Raw genomic sequence first — 23,890 nt, forward strand, 5'->3', positions numbered from 1 at the left:
AATATTGGTTTGCAAAGAACTTTGAGGTTTAGTAAATACCCTACTTTAACTTTTACATTGAGTCCATAAAAGTATAACTGTCAAACCTGTCAACACCTGAAGCGTATTTTTTTATTAAGTGTGTCCAATGAACTCTCGTATTATCACGTATAGTTCTCTTGATTGATCAGAAAATCTGCAAATAAACCCCCACGATATGGTCGTTGTCATGTTGGTTTTTTGTACAAATATAATGTTGTGCATCAAACTCTTCATGCAACACGCTTGAAGAAAATCACTAATTAATTTTTGTTCAAGATCAAATTTGCACAATCCTTCAGAGCATAATTGATTGATTGATTGAGTTGGTGTTTTAAGTCCACTTTATGCACAGTAAGTCTAATCGGGACTGGACCTACAGTTAAAAGTGGGATCCGAACCACTATGTGCCTCCCGCTTCAGGGCATAATATGTACTTTATCATCCTTAACATTTCCAAAAAAAAAAATCGACTGGATTGTTTCTCCCATAAACTTTCACAACACACAGAAAAATCAAAATCACAGATTTTTCAATCACTATGACAGACTGCGAGTCCTGCAGCTGCTTGTCGTCTACATCGTTGATTTGGTGTCAAGTGCATTTGGTGGCTGCACCGTTGGCACTGCGTTCCGGAGCTTTGTACACAGTGTGGTGTATCGCCACGTGCTACGTGCTAACTTATCAAATGAACGTTTAAAGCAGCAGACAAGCATTTGTTGAATCTTTTGAACTTGAACACCGCTATCAGTCTACTTGGTTGAACATTACCTTGCACCAGACAGACATCGGGATACACCTGCACTCCACCTAGTGTCAAAAAGTGCAGCGAACTAGATGGAGCCAGTGTGTCACCCTGCCAGTGCTAGGGTTGCATCCAGACAGTACGAATGGTGCGTTCTGATAAAGTGGTGCACCTCCCTCGAAGATGTGAACCACTTAGTCACAAAGCACCACTGGTTATCTAGTTCACACATACTGTTGAAAATCAACTGTACGGTGATAACAATACCCCGTATTTTTATGTAAGTACAAAATATGTACAAAAATATGTGACAATAATTGATAAAATATGTACCTAAATATGTATTAAGAAAAGGATATGTAACATTAATAGCAATCAAGTGTCCTAGCAATTTCAAGAATTCTGCTAGATATTTTATTTATTTGAACATATTCAACGTAATTTTAAGGACGTAAGTTGTTGAAATTAAAATTTGTATCAAATTCATGAACTCAAAAAAGCACATCAACGTGTACATGTTTAAGAAACCAATTTTGTCAACTATTAATTACTTTTCCCATCGCAAATTATTGTATAATATGTAAATATGTAAGAGCGCTCTTTGTAATTTTCGAAACAAATTGTAAAAAGAAGCATCTACAGAGAACAATCGAATGAAAGGAAACCAATTTCGTCAACTATCAAGATAGGAAAAACTACCGAAATATGTTGTTTTATATAAAGTAAATTAGCAAATATATAAAATATGTAATATGCTGGCAAATATGTAAAAATATGTAACATAAAAATTATGTAAAATCATGTCAGTTTTATAATTCGTTGACATTTTCCTGCTCAAGTTATATATATATCTAGAAATGAATAGAATATGTAATTACATACATATTCTAGTGATAACTGTGTTGAAAATATAACCTTTTTGCAGTTGTTGTTGTGGCGGCGTTCTTCATTTGTTGGGCCCCGTTCCACGCTCAACGCCTATTGGCCATCCACGGATCCAGAGGTTCGACGACCCCTTCTAAGGAAATGCTCAGCGTGTATGACATCATCACCTATTTATCGGGCATCCTGTACTATTTATCAACCACGGTCAACCCGCTGGTGTATCATATAATGTCCCATAAGTTCAGGGAAGCTTTTAAGGTGAGTGATCTCATGTGTGTTTTACTTTGGAAGTAACGACTTACTTATAATTACTTTACTATAGGATAAGAACAGTGTTGGGAAGTAACTAGTTACTTGTAACTCATTTGCATAGAACAGTTACTTCTTTCAGGAATTCTAACTGTTGACTGCCACAATGAAATCAGGTGTTGACTCACCCTTGCCACGATGTTTTTTTTTGTTTCGTTTTGTTGAAAATAATCTTAGCAACAAATAAAATATAATGTTACTTTATTACTAATTATAATTCCGTAATAATTGGCGAGTATCAATATTGATATTAATGGCAACCGAGATAAAATTTTTACTGTATTGCCATGAGTATCAAAATTGATACTCACAAAAATTGGGTCTGATGAAAACTGTTTACACATTTAGTACATTTTAGATATTTCAGGAGAATGATTTTTACATAAAAAATGCGATTTCACAAATAAACAATCACTTTTTTCAAGAATCTGTAACAAAAATTAGATTTTTTTGCTTATGTAATTATAATGATACTCGGTTCCAAGTGCTGGTTGAAATTACAAAGAATTCCCAACAGATAATTGTTATGTAAACCAACAAAAAAATTTTGTCTTCAGTTAGCATAAAAATATTACTTTTGTTTCACTTTATGTAACTCAAAGAAGCACTCTGCACGAAGAAAAATGTTGCAAATATTACATTTTTTGCTCACTTGCTTGCACTTTTTCTGAGCTTCTTTCCTTCCAGAAGCAGCAACCAACTTCTTGTAGCAATTATTGCATTTACTGCGTTTTGGTGCTAAGGAAATAAGATTGTGCTGCTTCTGTTGCGTCTGGGATGGAGATGGCACAATTGTGTGTTTCTTGATAAGTTCCATCACAATACATTGTTTGAAGAAAGTTATTTCCATCTTTCTTCCAGTCACCCTCTTGAACAAAGAAAGTGAGTTGGTTACACTTGTTCCCATTATTATATCAAAGGCTACTCTATACCATTTAAGGCTTCTTCGTAATGCACTTGAATATGAATTCATTTCATCGGCCAGGTCAATCAAAGCTTTGCCTTTATTGTAATCAGCTACAGCAGTTGGCTTCAAAACTGGTCCTCGTCTTTGCTGCACTTAGTGTACTTCATCCCCGTGCTTTGTAGTAATCAGCAGGACGTCTCTTCTGTCTTTCCATTTGAGAACAGTTACCTTCGTTGAACTTCTCAGAGCAATAACCTCACCTTTTTGTAATCTTTTAGTTGTCACTGCTCTTGGCACATACTTCCGATTGGAACGCATAGTTCCCACCAAATGAGTATTTTTTTGTAAAAGTTCATGTGCCAGTGCAATTGAAGGGTATCAATTGTCTGCATACAGAGTTCTACCTAAATGTAGATATGGTTCGGCTAGCTCAAGTACAACTTTACATGATACAGCCATTCCAGGTTTGGCTTCTTTTCCCGCATAAATTTTGTATGCAATAGTATAAGAATCTGCACAACATAATTTGAAAATTTTGATACCATACCTGTGCCTCTTGTTTTTGATATACTGGCGGAACACAATACGACCTAAGAAAGGCACTATAGACCCATCAATGCACATAAATTCTTCAGGTATAACACATTGAGTAAACTTTTGTACCAGTGTTTGTATGAGCCCTTCAATTTTGTACAATCTGCTCCCAGGCTGTGCTGTTGCATTATCTGCACAATGAAACATTTGTAAAAAGCCTCAAATCTATTTCTTGACATTATTTTTGGTACATTGTTATCAAACAGAAGTGAATTGTTTCCAATATGAAGCGATACTAGGCATCTGCACAAGTCCCATCCACATAACTAAACCTAAAAAGTTTCTCATTTCTTCTCGATCTGTGTCGATCCATTTAGTCAAGCAAGAATGTCTTGGCAAATTGTTAGAACTTGAAATTTTTTGCCTTGCATATTTGTTAGTTTCAACAACTAGCAAAACAATCAGATCATTGTCCAAAAATAAACCATAGAAATCTGCTGGAGTTCCATCAATGAGAATTTCAAAGAGATCTGGACTAACCCCAACAGATTCATTGTAGGGATTGTAAAGAAACCGTGCAGTTTCTAACCTGGTCTTTTGGATGACAAGTCAAAATATCGCCGTGACTAGGGTTACCATTATCATCTGATTCAGTATCAGAGTTATAAATGTTTACTGGAGGTTGCAACACTGCTCCTGTAGTGCAAGGACTATTGGCGCTATTATCACTACTGTCTTCGCTTCAACTTGTAGCTACATATGGTGGGTCCAAATCGGAATCATCACCACACTCTATTACGTCGTCACTTTGTGTGTCACTGGAAAATCCTTGAATGACACTTTCTTCTTCTAACATTTGCTTACGTATTTCTGCTTCTTTGTCTTCCATTTTTCAGCACTTCATTTACAGTAATCCTACACAGAAAGGAACCCCCAAGAAACTACCAACGAAGTGAATCTGTGCTTTCCACAGTAAAGAGAACACAAAAGTGGTGCCAAGCAATTACGCTTCTGAGAGCAATGATAGAAATGTATTTTTGTGTTGAAAATTCTGCTCCTTAATGTTAAACTAATGAGAAAATAATGTAATATCAATTTATATATATCTTAGTGTAGAATTGTAATACTGCAACGCTACAGCAATCGTTAAAAAGCTTGAAATTTGTAGAACTGTTTAACGTGAATAAACACCGAAAACTGAGTATCAGAAATGATTGTCAGTGGCAAATAAACATCAACGTGTGAGTATCACCTTTGATACTTGTGGCAAAATTGGCAAAGCAAGTGAGTATCTGTTTTGATACTCATGGCAGTCAACCTGTTATAGTAAAGTAACAGAGTTCCTTTCTTGCAATAGAAGTAACGTTATCAACATTTACTTTTACCGTTATCTTACAACACTTAAATTGTTAACTTGGAAATTTGTAAAATGGGGAAAAATCTAAATTGGTTAACTCTGTTTCCAATCATGTGTCTTCTCTGGATACTAAGGTGAAATAATTTTCACGGAATAGCTTAAGCCAAGGAAACTAGGCTTCGTTGAATGCTAATTATTGTTTTCAGTCCATTTCTGCATTCATTTGTATCTTGGTAGTCGAACAAGGAAGATGTCATTATCGAAGGATTGGATCCTGATGAGCTTGGAATGAATAACAAATTGTTATTTTAAAAGTGAATGAACTTTCTTGTTTCTTTTTTTTTGTTTTTGTAATTATATAAATACAGTAAAACCTCGTTAATTCGGACCCCGATAAGCCGAACTTTGCTTAATCCGGACAGGCAATGTGGCTAGAAGTCAACAAGAGAACTTCCCAAAGAAAAGGCAGTCAACCACTGACGAAATTCTGTTTCCCACAGACATTGTACTGTATTGTATTCTGTCCTTTAAATACACCATAATAAACGTGTTTTGTTGCTATAAACGAAGTTTTAATGCACTTTCTACTGTTCTTTTAGGTTATTTAAGTTAATCCGGACTTTCGTTAAACCGGTCAACTTATCCCCCCATTAGTCCGGATTAACGAGGTTTTACTGTATGTGAAGACTCATATTACGTGCCATAAATATAAATACAATACATGAAAGTGTTCGCATATTTATTTTATTACAATTAATGATCACTGATTGTGTGTAATTTGCGTGCAACAAAATCTCCAGCAGAAATATGGTTACCAGACGTCCGGTTTTTCCCGGACATGTACTACATTTTAGCCTTATGTCCGGCGTCCGGGAGGAATTTGAAAATTATCATAAATTTTTAACGTCAACTAATATTAATTAGGAAAATACGTAACAGAAAAAATCATGCAAGTTACAAGTCTATGGACTGCGCTTCCAAACTCAATGGTGAAATTTATTTTGATTCAGTCGTTGCCCAAAAAGAAAGAAGTTTGTCCTGCTATTAAACAAACGGGAAAACGGAGCAATCAATGAACAAAACGGAACAAAGGTCTAGAAAAGTCTAGAAAAGGTCAAGAATTCTGGATGTGTTATTTTGGTAGACACCCTGCAATTGAACTAAAAACTACCCAAGTTGAAACTTCTGGAACAATTCTAAATTATGGTAGTTGCTAAATATTTGTTTGTCATTACAGGTCATAATTCAAATGTTGAGAGAGTACTTTCATTACCATCAACACAACAGACTCACGAGAGAAATTATTTTTTCATAAAGTCTGCAAAATGTTTAGTATTGCTCCCTATAATTTCAAAGAGTTTGACTGTCCACTCTAACATAAATATATAGTTTGACTAAACCTGAAATTTTGATATAAATTGTCTCCTCTGAGAAGTACAACTTAAATCATGTAGTGAGGGGTGCATTGATTAGTATGATTGCAAGTGTTGAAATTTTGCATTTAAAAATTCATTAACAATTCATCTTTTTAAGACTTAAAAGTGTCATTTTTCAACTACTTTCGAACGTGTTCTATAGAAATATGTATTATTTATTGAGAATGTTTTGTGTCATACATTTATCTTACAGCGATCTTGTAACCCTAAGCAGAAAGTAATTGTACAAGTAACTACAGTTAATTTTTAACTAGCAGAAACTATAAATTAGTTACTTCTAAAAAATGAGTAACTGTAACTAAGTTACTTTTTGAACCAAGTCTCGGTTACTTTTAAATAGTAACTTTCCAAACATTGTGTAAGAGATATGTCGGTTAATTTCCCGCCTCAACAACAGATGGCGGAAGTGCTTGAGCAATGTCTTCCACGTGGCTTCTTGGCGGGAAGTCAAATAAGATATACAGTTAAGTGCTGCTGTCTTCAAGAAATTGTAACTAGTTAGCTTTTAAAATTAGTAACTGTAACTCTGTTATGTTTTCACAAGGCATTTAGAAGTATTTTAACTCTTACATTTCCTTATGTTTTGACATGGAACATCTTGAATCCATGAGTGTGACCTTCAGTATTCTGATTTTCTTGGTCGAATCTTTATGCTAAATGTTTTGCTTGTAGATTTAATAGTAATTAAAAAATACTGTTTTCAGAAAAACAGAAAATGTTAACTTAATTTTGAATTGTAGGGATTTGTCCCTAATTATGTTTGACTATATAACTTTTATTTTTCAATAATTGAACTTGGGGGGGGGGGTGTTCCTTAGGGTATTTCTAATGTTTCTGTATTACTTTCGTCCATAAAAACCATAGAACTAAAATGAGAAAGTACTTCTCTGGTAAGTGAGCAACAAACAGAATGAAACCTATGTGCCTTTCCTGATACAAACTTAGAATCCGTAACATCCTGAACCACGTCCGCTAACCATTCCGCCAGGGAGATTGGTTTTGAGAACACTTGTAACTGTAGACATAACAGCAGGCAGTATTTGGAAGTACGTTGCTTGTTATGCAGTAACAATAACTAGATACTTTTAAAACTAGATAGCTGTACCTGTAACAAAGCTCACTTTTTTGCAACAGAAGTAGGCCTAACATTATCAAGAATTACTTTCACAGTCACCGTACGACATTTAAATTGTTAATTTGACATTTTGAAATGTGTGGGAAGAGATAAATTTGTCAATTCGGTTTGCAACTGTGTGTCTTCTGCGGACGATAAGGTAAAAGGACTTTTGTTGAAACGCCTAAGGCAAGAAAGCTAGGCTTCGTTTCATGCTAAATTTAGAACATCTTTATTGCAATTCGTCATTTCTAATTGCACTAAAAGACTTCAGTGGTTTGCCGACTGGACGAGTATCTGGTTTCGAGCCAGCACTACGGATGGACGATATCGGAAATTTGATATCGCGATATATCGTCAAGAAAATATCGTCACAGACGATACGATATTTTTTCTGTATCGTGATATCGGCGATATATAGATATATATATATATATATCGTCTCCACGATATATATCGCTAAATATCGTGACGATATATCACCGACACGATATATATAGCTAAATATCATGACGATATATCACCGACAAGACATTTAACTCCACAATATCGTGACGATATATCACCGACACGATATATATCGCTAAATATCATGACGATATATCACCGACAATATATATATATATCGCCGCCAAAATATCGTGACGATATATCACCGACACGATATATGTCGATAAATATCGTGACAATATATCACCAACGAGACATATATCGCCAAAATATCGTGACGATACATCGTCTAGTTGATATCGCCTGAGCGATATATTTTCAATATCGCGATACATCGTCTGGACAATAGCCTATAACAACCTAGCAAAGATAACAGGAACCTCACATTACGAAATCGCTTAAGAAATTGAGTTGGCAACATCTCATTTACTCCACGTGGACTTGACAAGTACTATCAGTTCCTAAAACGGACGCTATTGGTGGGGAAGGTTTGAGGGGAGGATCTACTGGGCTTCACGTGGACTTGGCACGTGGTTGTCAGAGGGAAATTGATCTTTCGGAACTATCTTTGAAATAAAGTGGCGTTGGAATCAGGACTCGAACTTTATATTCTTTCCTGGAATTTCTTCAAGGCTGACTCGACTCAATGTCGAAAACAAGGACCGAGAAAGTAATCTTCTCTACTTGTCGAACACTTGTCCCCCTTGTTAGTCGAGAAACAAAAACAAGATCTTAGAGGAGTTCCTAATTAGATACCCTCGAAGTTTCTTAATTGATGATTACTGAAGTGCAGTACAAAACAAAGGATTCTAGCCGCTGTAGTGACAGAATAGAGACTATCCCTAGAGAAAATCGGATGTTATTCTTCTAAGCTGCCGCTGTCAAAGTTCGCTGAACGTTTATTATACGTTTTAGATGTCGTCTCCAAGGGTAGAGAACTTATTTTTGGAATTCTGGTGAAAACGTATGAATCAAGCCTGTACCCAGGATTTCAAAGGGGAGACAACCGAAAATATGGATAAAGGAGAAGATGCGAAATTCCGTTAGATGTGACTAGGGATGGACGATATCGGAAATTTGATATCGCGATATATTGTCACAGACGATACGATACGATATTTTTCTCCTTATCGTGATATCGGCGATATGTAGACTCCAAGATATACATATCGTCAAATATGGTGATGATATATCGCTAAAATATCGTGACGATCGCCGACACGATATATATCGCCAAATCGTGACTATATGTCGTCGTGACGGAATATCGTCTAGTTGATATTGCCTGGGCGATATTTTTTCAATATCGCGATATATCGTCTGGACGATATATCGCCCAACACTAGATGTGACCACCAACGCTATGGTAGTATTGATACTAGAGGAAAAATTGTAAAGTTGCAATATTATGGTCGAAAGTAGAGTACTGCATGGGACCACTTTCGCTCGCTCGTACTATTTCGAGTTTTCCGCACTCGAACCTGCTACGGTCGAGCGTACCACGCTCGTAATGGAATGATTGGCAACGTCCCGTATTTCAGAGCCTAATAAGCAGCATTGTCAACCTAAAACACATGGAAGGAAACCACTTTATGCAATTACAATTCTAAATAACATGTAAGACTCAAATACGATATACAGGGTGTTCATAAAGTCCCGGTACCTTTACATGAAAACAGAGCTTGAAAACTACATGCAATAGAACAATACTGTTGATTGCAAAATGACGGTTTGTTGCAGTTGTGATTGACCAAAGTGACAACACTGCAAGAGATTTGGGATGTAGTATGAGGTCTTCTGGATAGGCATTTCCCTGGCAGGTGGATAGGCCGTGATGGACCTCTTCCCTGGCCACTGCGCTCTGATTTCTTCTTCTGGGGGTATGTAAAAGATTGTGTTAACCTCACTCCAGTTCCAGATCTTGCTACACTTCGAAGAAGAATAACGGAGATACTGGTGATATGCTGGGGCGTGTATGGGCAGAAGGGGATTACCGCCTTGATGTTCTGAGAGCAACTAGAGGGGCGCACATTGAGGTGTATGGCATATAAACGTGGAGAGTCGTAGCTCATTTCGCAATCAACAGCATTGCTCTATTGCATATAGTTTCCGAACTATGTTTATTTGTAATGGTACCGGGACTTTATGAACATCCGTATATGAGAGTATGCAATATCTACTGACGGAAACAAAAAAAATAAACATATGTAAACCCATGCTGACCTTATGTGACAGCGTAACAAATACATGTACATCGGCAAATGATAATCGTATTGTGTGAAATAATAAGATACAGTAGTAACTAGTGTGCGGATTTTGTTCATATGCCCTTCTTTACTCCTTTATAGTAAAACACATGGTGTTTCTAGTATGAAATATCATTTTATAGTGCCTATTTTGCTTAATTGTGCCTAATGCAGTGGCGCAACCACAAAGGGCATTGCCCCCCAACCGTGGACGGAAATTAGTTCTAGGGGGGCAAACATTGAAGGCCAAAGGTAACTGTAGGGGGCAATTACCACCTCCAATTTAAAATTTTATGCAAATAAAAACCTTTTCGTAAAATTTTCTTGCTCACTTCGCTCGCAGTGTACATGCTCGTTTTAGTCTTATCACGTTCAGAGCCATAGCTAGGGGGCGGCGGGAGTCGGCCCTGGACGCCGAACGATCTGATGAAAAAAGTTGTGAAAGACAGAATGTCACGGCGGCCCGTGCAATTATTTACGCCCTATTAAATCAATATTGATTTTAGTCTGCAAAAACATTGGATCTAACAAATGAAGGAAAAATAAACTATATGGATAATAAACCTTTTCGAGCAAGGCCTCATCTCCAGGAAGCTATCAACTCGCGGCAAGCCACGGCACCTAACGACCTGTTGAGTGAGATGAGTCAAGGCAAAATGGATAACAAACCTTTTCCTGCTCCCACAAAAATAGGTAATAATTAGGCTGGGGAGTTCAATGAACTAACCGATCTCTAACTACACACTGGTAATGATCAGGCTGGAAAGTTCATACGAACTAACCGATCACTGATCGAACTCATATAAACTATATTAGTTTCCCTGCACATCAAAATTAGAAATGATTATCAATTGTTTGTGGAAGATTTGTGCACTAGTAGCACAGTAAGTAACATAAGTTCATTTATTCAAAGTTACTTGAATTGCAATATCCCTTGAATTTTTTTTTGTTTAAAGGAGAGAAAATTTTATTTTTCATCACTTGCGAACAATTGTACATCAATTCGTGATTAAAATTATCCGATGTGCCATCTGGTGAGATTTTTAGGAATTACTGTATGTAGGAGAGAGTGTTGCATTGAAGCTGTTCAAAACATGGGGGAATGTGCGAAAGAGTAACGTAAACTGTTCAGTTTTGGCTCTAAATCTTTAAATGAGTCAGAACAAGTTAAAACTTTTTTTAATACGTTTTCACCCCCGTGGAATCAAAGAAATGAAATTTGTAAATAAATCAGGGAAAACAGAATTGACTGATAGAAGACTGGCATGGGAGATAACACTGAAATGCGGAAAGGACATTATGAATAATGGACGAGTCAACTCATTCTATTTTTCGAAAGCTGGTTATGCATTACCATGAAAGTAAAGTTATAAATTGAACTTCATAAACATTTTTTTTTCGAAAAGTCATGAAGCGTCTTGCCTAATGCATCCAGATAAACAATGAATTAGCCCCTCCCCCCCAGTTTTGGAATCCAGTAGCCTCCACTGGATGAGGAGGTAGAGTTGATTCTTGTTGCGCTGAGGTATTACTTAACAGGTCTATCAGTCCACAAAATTTTATTTTTATCGGTATTATAGGCTCATTAGCAGCCTAAAATGTTCAAATGTACTGAGAATGTCCAATAAGTGGGGAAGAGGCGAAAACAAAAAATACAATATCAAAAATGTTATTGGATCTAACATGAGGGAAATGAACTTACAGTACGCGTATGTTTGGCATCCTGATCAATCCCAAAAAAGTGAATTTTCATCAACATCTAAGCCGTGGATATAAACATCAAACCCACAATCCCCCAACCCCCTACGACATACGAAAATATTTCTCGTTTAATCTCTTCACCCATTCGATAACTGGCTGTAATCGGATAGTGCCTTCTAAAGCCGTATTAATTTCAATAATAGAATTTCCACGTTACTTCAATAATGAATGTTGCCAACAAAATTGCATGTGCTGTGTGGTCCCTCCGTCGATGGCTAATCTGAGTTTAAAGCAGACGGTAAATGCGTTGTTCATTAGCCAGTGAATGAACCTGGCTGGTATTGAAGTCCCCCTGGATGTTGAAATCCTGTTGCTTGACTTCCCTACGAAATACACCTAGACTAAACACACTTCTTCGTCTTACCCTCATGTTTAAGCTTGTTCTCGTGGATTTGAGTTGACTGATGTGGTCTGCAAAGTTACCCAAACTGTCTAATGGTATGTGTGTAGTCGGTATCTCGTTACTGAACCCAGGAGAGTGATAAAATGATTGGATGGAAATTGATACAGGGGTATTAACAAGGGGCACCTGTGCTCAGGTAGAGATTTGGACCTGGAGACCTCGGTGGCGAGATCGTTAGTTGATAACTTAACTCTCTCGATAACAGAGCCGGCTGAAGAAGAAGTTAACTAAGCAGTTTGACTTCACATTTGATTTCTTTCTATATACTATTCAGTCATTTTCTTACATTTACTATACGTGTTGTTTATTACTTATTTGTAATATTACTTCTTACTTGTTCACTTAAGTCAATTTATTTATTGTGTTTTTTTCTATGTTCCTTCTATTAGTCAAAGTTTCCTCTGTTGGTCTACGCTTCCCTCCGTTACTTACGTTTCGCTACATTAGTCTTCGTTTCCTCCATTAGTCATCTATTAGACTTAATTATAACACCATTAAGCCTTGTTTCCTGTATGAAAAACTCAATATGTTGACCAAGGTAGAAATTTATATTATTATAAAACATAAACTAAACGTAACGTTTCAACCTTCTAGCAAGGTCTTCTTCAGACTCTGCACCAAGTACAAATGTAACGAGGTACAAAACAGGACGATATATACATATACAAACATTACTCCCCTCCAGACTATTAGAAAGTTGTTCTGGAACATTCTAGCAGGTGGCTTCCCCTTGTCAACTGTACTTTCATCTAAAAGGCTAAACATATTTTCTTCCATCTAGAATGTGGTTGGACTCTTTATCTTTATCTCTGGAGGGGAGTAATGTTTGTGTATATATATATCGTCCTGTTTTGTACCTTGTTACATTTGTACTTGGTGCGAAGAAGACCTTGCTAGAACGTTGAAAAAATAAGTTTAGTTTATGTTTCATAATAAAATAAATTTCTGGAGGTCACAAAGTGGGCGTGCACCGCCTCCCCGGTATTTACGACACTACGATGGTTATGGTTGAATGCTTGATATGAACACATACCTGAAGGTTTAAGTGTCCGGAACATCGGTATGGAGACCGTCTTTTTCGTAGCACGGCCTGGGCTTCCCCCATGGCACAGTGGTAGTATAGTCGCCTTGTAATCAAGGGGTCCCGGGTTCGATACCCAGTGGAGGCACATACTAGTTCGGATCCCACTTTAAACTGTTGGTCCAGTCCCGCTTAGCTTTTCTGTGCATAAAGTGGACTTAGAACAACAATTCAATCAATCGTAGCACGGCCGAACTCTGCACCATATTTTGGCACACTTCGCGACGCAAGTGTGAATAAAACCTTTTCCCGGGCAGTCATGTTCCCCACGTTCTGAAGGGCCTCCAAGAAGTCCCACAGGTGGTTAATCAGTGACACAGGTATTTGTTCATATCAAGTAATCCAACTATTACCATCGTAGTGTCGAAAATAATGGGGTATGCCCACTTTGTAACCATCCTGTAAGTATAATTTGCACCATAAATCCTTATTTAATTGTGGATTTTAGAATACTGCAAAGTATCCAGTATTGGGGAAAGTAACGAACAATAATCGGAGCCATTACGCTACCCACCCGAGTGGTTTATTTTTAATGATTGGTTGATGCGACTTCATTGTCACGTCGGTAATGTGCAGAACTTAATTTTTCTAAAATTAAGACCTCTTTAATTGCCTTATTTCCTTCCTGTAGGAGAGCTTCGGCCTCCCCGATGGCGCAGTGGTAGCGTCGTTGCGTTGTAATCAAGGGGTTCCGGGTTCGATACCTATTTGGACCCACATAGTGGTTCGGATTCCACTTTAACTGTAGGTCCAGTCCCGATTATCATTACTGTGCATAAAGTGGACTTAAAACACCAAAGCAATAATAATCAATAGGAGGTTTTCTTCAAACTGCTACTTTTAAGGTAAAGTTAATCCAGTGCTGGATTCTCAATGTTACCACTAATGATCTGGATTCGAGTCCCGGTCGTGGCGTTTTCTCTCAATAATTTGTATTAATTCTCACCATATCACCTTTTAACAACAAACCAAGAAATAACTGTGTAAAATGATTTCAATCCCTTTCGTAGGACCTTCCAACTACCCATTCTATTTTCTCCTCAGTTGATTACCTTCTGTTTTAGAACATGCCTAAAGGCTACATTTCGTTTAGCAGTTCCTCTATTAATCTATATCATTATTTCAGTGTCCGTTTTAACATAGTGCGAATCGTTGTAATCCTGGTGTCCCGGATTCGATCTTCGTTGAGGTCACTGCGGGACAGGAACCTTTTTTATCGCACAATTTAAATTCGGTCCAAGTTGCGTATTGTTACATTGAAAAAAAGGTTCCTGGACCGTATTTAAATCGATGTGGGGAAAAAAGGTTCCTGGACCGAATTGAGATTCTTTCGAAAAAGAGGTTCCTGGACCGAATTGAAATTCATTCTGGAAAAAGGTTCCTGGACCGAATTGAAATTCATCCGGAAAAAAGGTTCCCGGACGTATTTAAATTGATCCGGAAAAAGGTTCCTGGACCTAATTGGAATGCTTTAAATATGAAAAGGTTATACACTGTCTAGAACTCATTTACGTTTGCTGATTTTCTCTCCCAGTCTGGAATTGAAATTATTTACAATTCCTGGACCAGGGTTGACCGATTAAAAGTTGTTTTCTAAAAATGTCCGCAAGTACGTTTTACATTGGAATGTCACACTGCTGTTGTTGACAACGCTGTTGTTCTCTCGTGGGCCAAGTTCAAAAACTCCCTTGTCGAACAGTTACTGTACATAACGCAGTGGACTATATTAGCAGTAGATGTACTTGGCCGGTTCACAAACCGAAAATGGGGCTCGGTGGGGCTCGCAGTGTTGCTAGCTGCTTATTCGAAAAAATCACCAAGGTTTTTGGTCTAACCTAACCTAAAACAGCAAGGAGTTGGCAATCTTGCTTGAGAGTTCACAAACCGGAAGTGGGGCTCAGGGGGCTCGCAGTGTTGCCAACTCCTCACTCGAAAAAATCACCAAGGTTTTTTTGGTCTAACCTAACCTAAAGCAAGGAGCTGGCAATCTTGCTTGAGAGTTCTGCAACCGGAAGTGGGGCTCGCAGTGTTGCCAACACCTACTCGAAAAAAAATCACCAAGGTTTTTGTCTTGGTCTAACCTAACCTAAAGCAAGAAGCTGGCAACCTTGCTTGAGGCTTGCCTTACAGTGCATAAAGCAAAGTTGCCAACCTACTGGTACTTTTGCCATAGCCTTTTACAAAAAAGAGAGAGGAGAGAGAGAGAGGAGAGAGAGAGGAGAGAGAGAAAGAGGAGAGAGAGAGAGGGAAGAGTTAAACAACCGACAGCTGCCAACACCCTAACCTAACCTAACCTAACCTAACCTACCCTAACCTAACCTAACCCACCCTAACCTAACCTAACCTAACCTAACCTAACCTAACCAGGTCTAACCTAGCCTAAAGCAAGGAGCTGGCAAGTTTACTTAAGACTTGCCTTACAGTGCATAAAGCAAGGTTGCCAACCTACTGGTATTTTTGCCATAACCTTTTACAAAAAAAAAGAGAGAGAAGAGAGAGAGGGAAGAGTTAAACAGCCGACAGCCCACCTACAGCTTTTTTTTGTCTAACCTAGCCTAAAGCAAGGAGTTGGCAACCTTGCTTGAGGCTTGCTTTACAGTGCATAAAGCAATTTTTACCAACCTACATATACTAAACAAAGAGAGCCGGCACTGCCGTAAAAGAGAGAGATGGATGGATGGGAACACTGCACGGGTTCAACGTCATCAAATAAAAATCGCCTTAATGGTTTTTTCTTGTAAGGCATGATCTCTATTTTCTCGCAGTGTTGCCAACTCCTACCTACACCTTTTTTTAGTTGGCAAGGGCTAGAGAGAAAGAAAAACTTATAGCTGGGAACGGTAATGAGCGAATGTGCCATATCGTAATTTTCCAACTCCGGCAATGTTTGTATATCGTGACCTTTGTAAACCTCTCTCGGGGGAACGATGTGCCACACATGCGCGCGCGCGTATGTATTGTAACACAAACAAACAAACAAAATAATAATTGTTGTTTTTTAGGATGCCTGGCCCCTATAACCTCGCCAGGGTGCGTGGTGCCCAGCCAAGAAGTAAAAGTTTTCTAACGGCTGCGGTTATAGATTACCGCACCTCTGTAGAGTTTCACGTGTTTTTTTTTTTCCCCCAAACTTCCATGAAACCCTACAGAGGACCTCCGTAATGCATGCAACGTGTACTAACGACTCTAGTGTTATTTGATGTTGTGATATTTTTGGATATAGAGTTTTATTGTGAGATATAGATAAAAATAATTATGTTTATTATAATATTTTCTTGATGAAGATGGAGAATGTATGTGTGTGTTACAAATACAGTTGCATGCTTTTTTTCTAGTGTGTGTGTATGTGTTTTTGATGTTTCGACAGCATCTGAAACGATAAAAAAAAAAATTTATTGTTAATTTTCACGTGTAAAAAACAACAACAAATTTTTTTGTGCAAATTTTCTGATTGTCTCGTGCTATAGCGCAAAAAAGATATTGTAACTGATAACTAATGAAATTGACATTTGTAACTGATCTGAACTAGTGAAATTCGTATTGTGCCATTGTAACTGATTGTGCTAGTACAAAAAATTTCTTATTGTGCAAGAAAAGATGTTAAAAACTTGTTAAAACTGCTCTGTGACCCTCTCGTTCTTCACGTCGTAGGCGAAGGACTTCTCTGCAATCAGGATGACACTGCATAGGGTATCCTCGGGCAAGGCATCGTGGAACTCGCAGACGACCTTGATGTTGGTTCGATCGTTGACCACAACCTTCTTTCTCTTAGATGTGTTGATGACGGTCATGGGTCTCCGTGCTTTGAACTCGCTGGGCGTGTAGTACATGTCCACGCTTCCCTCGGTCACGCGTTTGTAAGCTGAGAACGCTTCGTAAAGTTTGAGGTAATCGTTTTTGGTCACGTCGAGGTTGTAATTCTCGCGCGGGAACACTTCGTTGCGTCCGTTCTTCAGATAAACGTTCTTGATCTTGCAGTCGTCGAACTTGCTGGAATCTTTTTCCTGATTCTTGTCCCTCCCGGTCTGAAAGAGCACTACGACGAAATCTGGCATGTCGAACTGTATGTTGTTGAACTGCGTCGTCACGTCGAATTCCATGTGACTTCCCGACGCCATCTTCTGCACGCACTGGTAACCGTGAAAGTGAATCGGCACCTGCGGACTTTTCAAGATCTCCGCTTTGTACTTGAGGGCGTAGTTCGTTTCGTATTCCACCACCGGCATTCTCAATTCCATGCTCCGGATGACGCACTTGGCTGCTTCGGGTAGAGTGTTGGCTATCGGCGTGGTGCCGTCCGGACCCAAAGTAGCGTATCGCATCAGTGCGTCGTTGTCGTTGGCCGCTCTTCGAAACGTAACGCGCAGTCCTCCCTTCCACATGATCTCCTTGTAGTCCGAGAAGAAACCAGGCAGCAGACGCATGGGAAAGAGCACCGTGTGACTTCTCGTCGATATTTTGGTCCCGGCTTCGAATCCCCCGGCCTGGTAGTACGCTGCGTCCGTTTTGGATAATTTCAACGTTTTAAATTTTTTTACAGGGTTTATTAAAGCACATATTTGAGGAAAACAACGCCACCCATATATAAATAAACCCCTCAAACTAACACTAATTAGAATTAGCCTACAAAATTTTTCTCGTAAGGCATTTTTTTTTGTAAACCAACAGATCACATATAAATAAACATACCCCCAAAAAATGCGCTCATGAAAAGTTGTCCTGTGTGCAAGGAAACCAAATCAAGCAAACATTTTGCAAGACATTGTCGCACCTGCGTGCCAGGCAAGCATTTGGCTGCCACTGTACTATGTTCCGGATGCAATATACAGATCACAATTGCGTATGTCAAGGAGCATAAGCTTAATTGTCTAAGCGAAAATACATCTGGGGCCCAGCCTTCGACCTCCACCAAGAGGAAGGCAGAAGCAGCCTCCACCAATGCACCACCCACGAAACGCGTCAAGCCTGTGGCGAAAGCGAACCAGACTGCTTTCGAGCGGTTGTTAGAGGACTTTGTCATCACTTCGGAGGGCTCATGCGACGTGCGTAGCTTTTTGGAGAACGTGCAAGCCAAAATCATTTCCATCCTCGGCGATGCGCTTGCAACGCACTCCACTAAATTCTACGCATCGCTACGTTGCCAGTACAAGAAGCCGTCCGATGAAATTTACAGCTTCTGCCACAACACCAAGGCGAAGACGCTGCATCTGGCGGATGTCGACAACCTCGAGGTCATCTACAACCAGTTTACCGATGACCTGGTGGCAAAACAAGAAGAACATCAAGCTAAAGGCTCGGGGGGTTCGCTGTGTGGCGAGCCTCACGAACTGTGCGTCAAACTTTGTAAGTTCGTGCCTCTCTCCGCCTTCAGCTACGTCCCCTTACCACCTACCATTGTGGCAAAGAAGGCCGTCCTGAACATTCAGAACAAAGACGCCAAGTGCTTTCTCTGGTCGGTGCTTGCAGCGTTGCACCCTGTCGACTGGAAAAACCAACCACGCCGAGTTAAACACTACCTACCCTACAAGTCAGAGCTGGAAGTTGCGATGGCTGGGATCAACTACCCGGTGGCGCTTTCGGACATTCGAAAGTTTGAGGTTCGTGCGCGGTTGGCTATCAACGTTTACGGTCTCACTGACGAAAATGCGGTGTACCCCATCCGGGTGAGCAACGTAAAGGATGATGGTGCGCAGGAAATCCATCTCCTACTTATCAAGAACGAGACCCATCACCACTACACCCTCATTCGCTCGCTCTCCCGGTTGGGGTCGAGCCAAACAAGCAAACACGAACACCACATAGAAGTTTGTCGCAGGTGCTTGTCAACTTTTGATAATCGAGAACAGCAGGATTATCAGAGCATCAGAGGTCCCAACATCGCTGCAGAGAAGCTCGCCAGCCACAAGATCTACTGCAATGCCAACGAGCCGGGTGTGGCAGTCTTGCCCAAACCTGGCACTGTGGAGCGTTTCCACATGCACGGTGCCATGGTGGAACATCCCGCTATCATCATCGCGGATTTCGAGGCCTTCCTCAAACCCCTGTCCACTTGCGATCCCGATCCCGAAGTTTCCTCCACCACCCCTTACCAACTCCACGAGGCATCCAGTTTCGCATACGTTGTGGTGCGACGTGACCAGCACATCGCCCCCGAGCCCTACGTGTACCGTGGTCCCGACGCCGCCAAACACTTCCTCGAGAGGATGGTTGTCGAGGCCAACGAGATAGGGAAGGTACTGTTGGCCCCCAAGTCTATGCTCCCACTGTCCCCCGATGATCAGCGTAGACACGACGAGGCCATCGCTTGCCCTGTCTGCGTCAAGAAGTACACCGCCAACAACCGTAAAGTCCAACACCACGATCATTTTAACGGTAGGTATGTTGGTCCATGGTGCAACGGATGCAACCTCATGGCCCGGGACCCGCGCTTCATCCCTGTGTTTTTTCATAATGGCTCGGGATACGACTTCCACCATCTGGTGCCTCATTTTGGGTACGACAACGAGGGAATCAACGTCCTGGCGCAGAACGAGGAGCGTTACATTAGCTTGAGCAAGTGGGTGCGAATCTCAGGATCACACTCTACCGTCGAGCTTAGCTTCCTCGACTCCCTGAGGTTCCTCCCGGCCAGCCTCGATGCTCTCGCAGGGAAGCTTAGCGACGAGCAAATGCTCATTACCTCCGCGAACTTTCCGAACTTGGACGCCGGCCTCTTCAAGCGTAAGGGGGTCTACCCCTACGAATACATCACAGACCCTTCCAAGTTCGCAGAGACGTCGCTACCTCCTCGAGCAAACTTCTATAGCAAGCTGCGAGGCTCGAACATCACCGACGAGGAATATCACCACGCCCAGTCCATGTGGCGCGAGCTGGGCTGTCGAACTCTCGGGGACTAACACGACGCCTACCTCAGACTTGATGTGACGCTCCTCGCCGACGTGTTCCAGACGTTCCGTGCGACTGCGAAGACCATCTACCAGCTGGACCCTGCCTACTTCTACAGTCTCCCCGGACTGGCGTGGTCAGCCATGTTTCTGGTGACGAAGATCGAGCTGGAGCTTCTTTCGGACGTGAACATGGTGCTGTTTGTAGAACGTGCCGTGCGGGGTGGAATGGTCCAGGTGTCGCAGCGACACTCGCACGCCAACAATCACCACATGTCCACCGGTTACGACCCCTCACAACCGTCCAGCTACATCATGTACACGGACGTCAATAACCTCTATGGACACTCCATGATGCAGCCACTCCCCTTTAGAGGCTTCGAGTGGGCTGACCCTTCCAACTTCGACGTCGAAAGCTTCGACGATTCAAAACATGGGTTCTTCGCCGAGGTGGACCTTGAGTTCTCCGAGAAGCTGCAGGATTTGTTCTGCGATCTTCCCCCTGCACCCGAGTTCAAGTGTCCACCCGATTCCAACCAGAAGAAGCTCGTCATGGACTTCGAGTCCAAAGAGCGTTATGTCCTGCACTACCAAAACCTCCGGTGGTTGATGAAGCAAGGGGTTACCGTCCGCACAGTACATCGAGTTTTGATGTTCGAGCATTCTCCATGGTTGAAGCCATACATCGAGCTCAACACCGAACATCGCACAGTCGCCACTTCTGATTTCGATCGCGATTTCTTCAAGTTAATGAATAATGCGGTGTTTGGCAAAACTATGGAGAATGTACGGAATCGCATGGACATAAAATTGGTAACGAGGGAAGCACAATGTCGCAGGCTCGTAGCAAACCCATTATTTAAATCGAGGACCATTTATAATGAGCAGCTTGGTCTGGTGCATATGAGGAAGAGTGAGGTGAGGCTCGACAAGCCAATTTATGTTGGTGCCTCAGTATTAGACCTGAGCAAGCTGCACATGTTCGAGACGTACTACGACATATTACGTCCACATTATAGCCACAACATCTCGCTTCTCTACACGGACACGGACAGCTTGGTGTACCACGTCCACTCAGCCGATGCATACAGGGATATAGTCACGGCACCAGCTTTGGTTAACCTCTTCGACACCTCGGGCTATCCCCAGCCGAACCAGTACGGCATCCTGCCCCGAAACAAAAAAGTACCTGGCAAACTCAAAGACGAGAAGGACGGTGATGTAATTCTGGAGTTTGCAGGTCTTCGCGCCAAGGCCTATGCCATCAAAGCCGAGGGCAGCGTTACCAAGAAGGCCAAGGGTGTCGGCAGACAGGTAGTTCGGGAGCATCTCGCATTCGAGGACTTTGTCGATTGCCTCAAGACCAGGTCGTCGGTTCTAAGAGAAGAACAGCGCATCCAGAGCGTCGACCATGTGTTGACCACAAACAAAGTTAGAAAAATTGCGCTGGATCCCAACGACGACAAGAGGTGCGTCCTCGAGTGTGGTATTCACACATTGCCGTGGGGGCACTATCGCTTAGCAGAAAGCAAAACCTGCAACATATGTCCATCTTCAACAGAAGATTCATAAAAACAAAACAAAACAAAAAAAAATCATGTTGTTAGTTATTACAAAAAAAAAACATTGACCGTATTCTTAAATAACCAGCATGCCTATGAATTTGTTCGGTTTCAAAAAACAGATCATTATGGAAACCATACCAGATCATGAAGTCTTACCTTCCGTGTTACCTAAACTCAACGGTCTGTTGATCATTCACCTCAACAGCATTTGGACGAAACTGAATGACGATGTGGGCAAGATGTTTTATGTTTTTAATAACAATTTACATTTCTACGAAATTCCAATCGACGGGAAACTTCAAATCACCGTGAATCCGGAAAACGCAGGCGAAATCAAAATTTCTACCGGCAAGAACATTTTTCGAATGAAGCACGACAAGATGCTTTCTAACATTACGTACGATGTGTCTGCAGGAGATTATCTTTACATGGAACTCCTCGGAGATTACGACAAACTTATTCCTCTCTTCGTAGAATTACGAATCGTCTATCCTATTATAAATAACCGTTAACCAAAAATGCCTAACGACATTTTCGGCAACACCAAGCGTGTAGACCACGCAGAAGAGATTCTCATGTTGGACATTCGAGTTAAGAAGTTGAGGACCGATTTGATCGCTTTGCAGGAAACCTTAAACAAAAGTTTAGAGTCGGAAATCGCTACGCTCCAAACGCAATGTCTCGACCCCATTCTGAAAATCGATTCCGAACTGAAAACGCTGATAAAAAATTATGTCGACGTACCTTCTTACGACAACGTTCAAAATATACAGTTGAGCGTGGATTCGCTTCAAAATGATTTGGCCAAATTACAGCAATTTCAATCGAAAAATGAAGATTTGGAAAAATTGAAACTCGAAATCGAAGAACGAACTTCCGCAATAGAAAAGAATTTCTCTGAACTTCAAACCGTCGTGAGCGATATAGACGCAGAACGCTTACATGTCGTCGTTTCCAAATTACAAGAAGAATTCACCAGCACGTTGGAAGAAATTAAATCCAAGTTGCAGACTTTGGAAGATACAATGACGAACCTACCATCGTCGGACGAACTGCAGGTCATCGGTAAAAGCGTCGCGAACATAAAAATTCAATTGGAGGCCTATCGAGATTTCGAACACATTCAAACCACCATCGCTACGCTTCAGGCGTCCTTGGAATTGATCAACAAAGAAATTAAAAATATTCACGCTGAAGCGAGAGCGTTGACGAGCATTCAAGACACGTTAAGCACGGTTCAGCAGAAGATCGAATATTTAGAAAATTTGAACGTCGAATCCAATCTCGCTCATTTTCATCACGTACTCGACAACATACAGGGTGATTTGGAATCGTTACGGACGAGCGTACCTTCGAGCGAAGATTTGGAAAAATTGAAAACGGCCGTGACGGCACTATCCGAATCGAGCGACATCAAAAGTTCGTTGAGCGATCTCGAGAGTAAAGTGGCCAATCTCCCCACCTCCAAAGAATTACATGCTTTGAAAAGGAACATATCACGTATGCTGAAACGATTGGAAACGGAAACGGCGAACGTGGAACAGATTCGAGACGAACTTGCTTCGCTGGTGTCGACGCTGCCCACTTCGCAGAGCGTTGCCGATCTTCACATGCAGTTTACCGAGATGCGAAGCATCGTGAACGATCTTACCGAGAAAAGTTCGAAATTGAATCAAGTCGAGAACCTTCAGAACATCGTCGTCAACATCAGAGATCAAGTCGGAGTGCTGGAATCCACGCAGGAATCGACGCTGGCCTCTTTCGGTGCCAAGTTGCAAGAACTCAACGAAAACTACAAGCAGTTGAACGTGGAAGTGAAAATCAAACCGTCGTTTTCTGCCGTAACGGATACCATAGTCGAGCATTTGGTGCCCGTACAAAACACACTGGGTCAGCTTCACAGCAACCTTGTTAGCGTCGATACTAAATTCGCTAAACTGCATTTTCTGCAAGCCATCGAAATCAACAGCGTACCCAATCAACAGAGAATCTCCACGTTCGTCGAAGGTAACAAACTGTACATGTTGCATCCTTATCATCCGTACTACAAGTTTCTCCTCGATGGCACGATTCAGATAAACGAATTTTCGTACTGGTCTCACGGTAGAAAAGCTAGCGTTCCTACCATGACTTTAATATCGAATCGTGGTGTCCAGAAAGCAGGAAACATTCCTCTGGCACGTTGGAACGAAACG

At 40.9% G+C, this 23,890-nt stretch overlaps 1 protein-coding gene across 1 annotated transcript in view; it reads left to right on the forward strand.

Moving 5' to 3' along the window:
* The window catches only part of LOC146003372 (pyrokinin-1 receptor-like), a 75,134-nt gene that overhangs the window by 29,873 nt on the left and 21,371 nt on the right, over positions 1–23,890 (forward strand). The window contains exon 2 of the mRNA XM_083141653.1: positions 1,689–1,906. Within this exon, the coding sequence (XP_082997779.1) occupies positions 1,689–1,906 (218 nt within the window). The remainder of the gene's footprint in view (positions 1–1,688; positions 1,907–23,890) is intronic.

This window comes from Lepisma saccharinum, chromosome 20, assembly GCF_977018435.1.
Source record: "Lepisma saccharinum chromosome 20, izLepSacc3.1, whole genome shotgun sequence".
NCBI lineage: Eukaryota > Metazoa > Arthropoda > Insecta > Zygentoma > Lepismatidae > Lepisma > Lepisma saccharinum.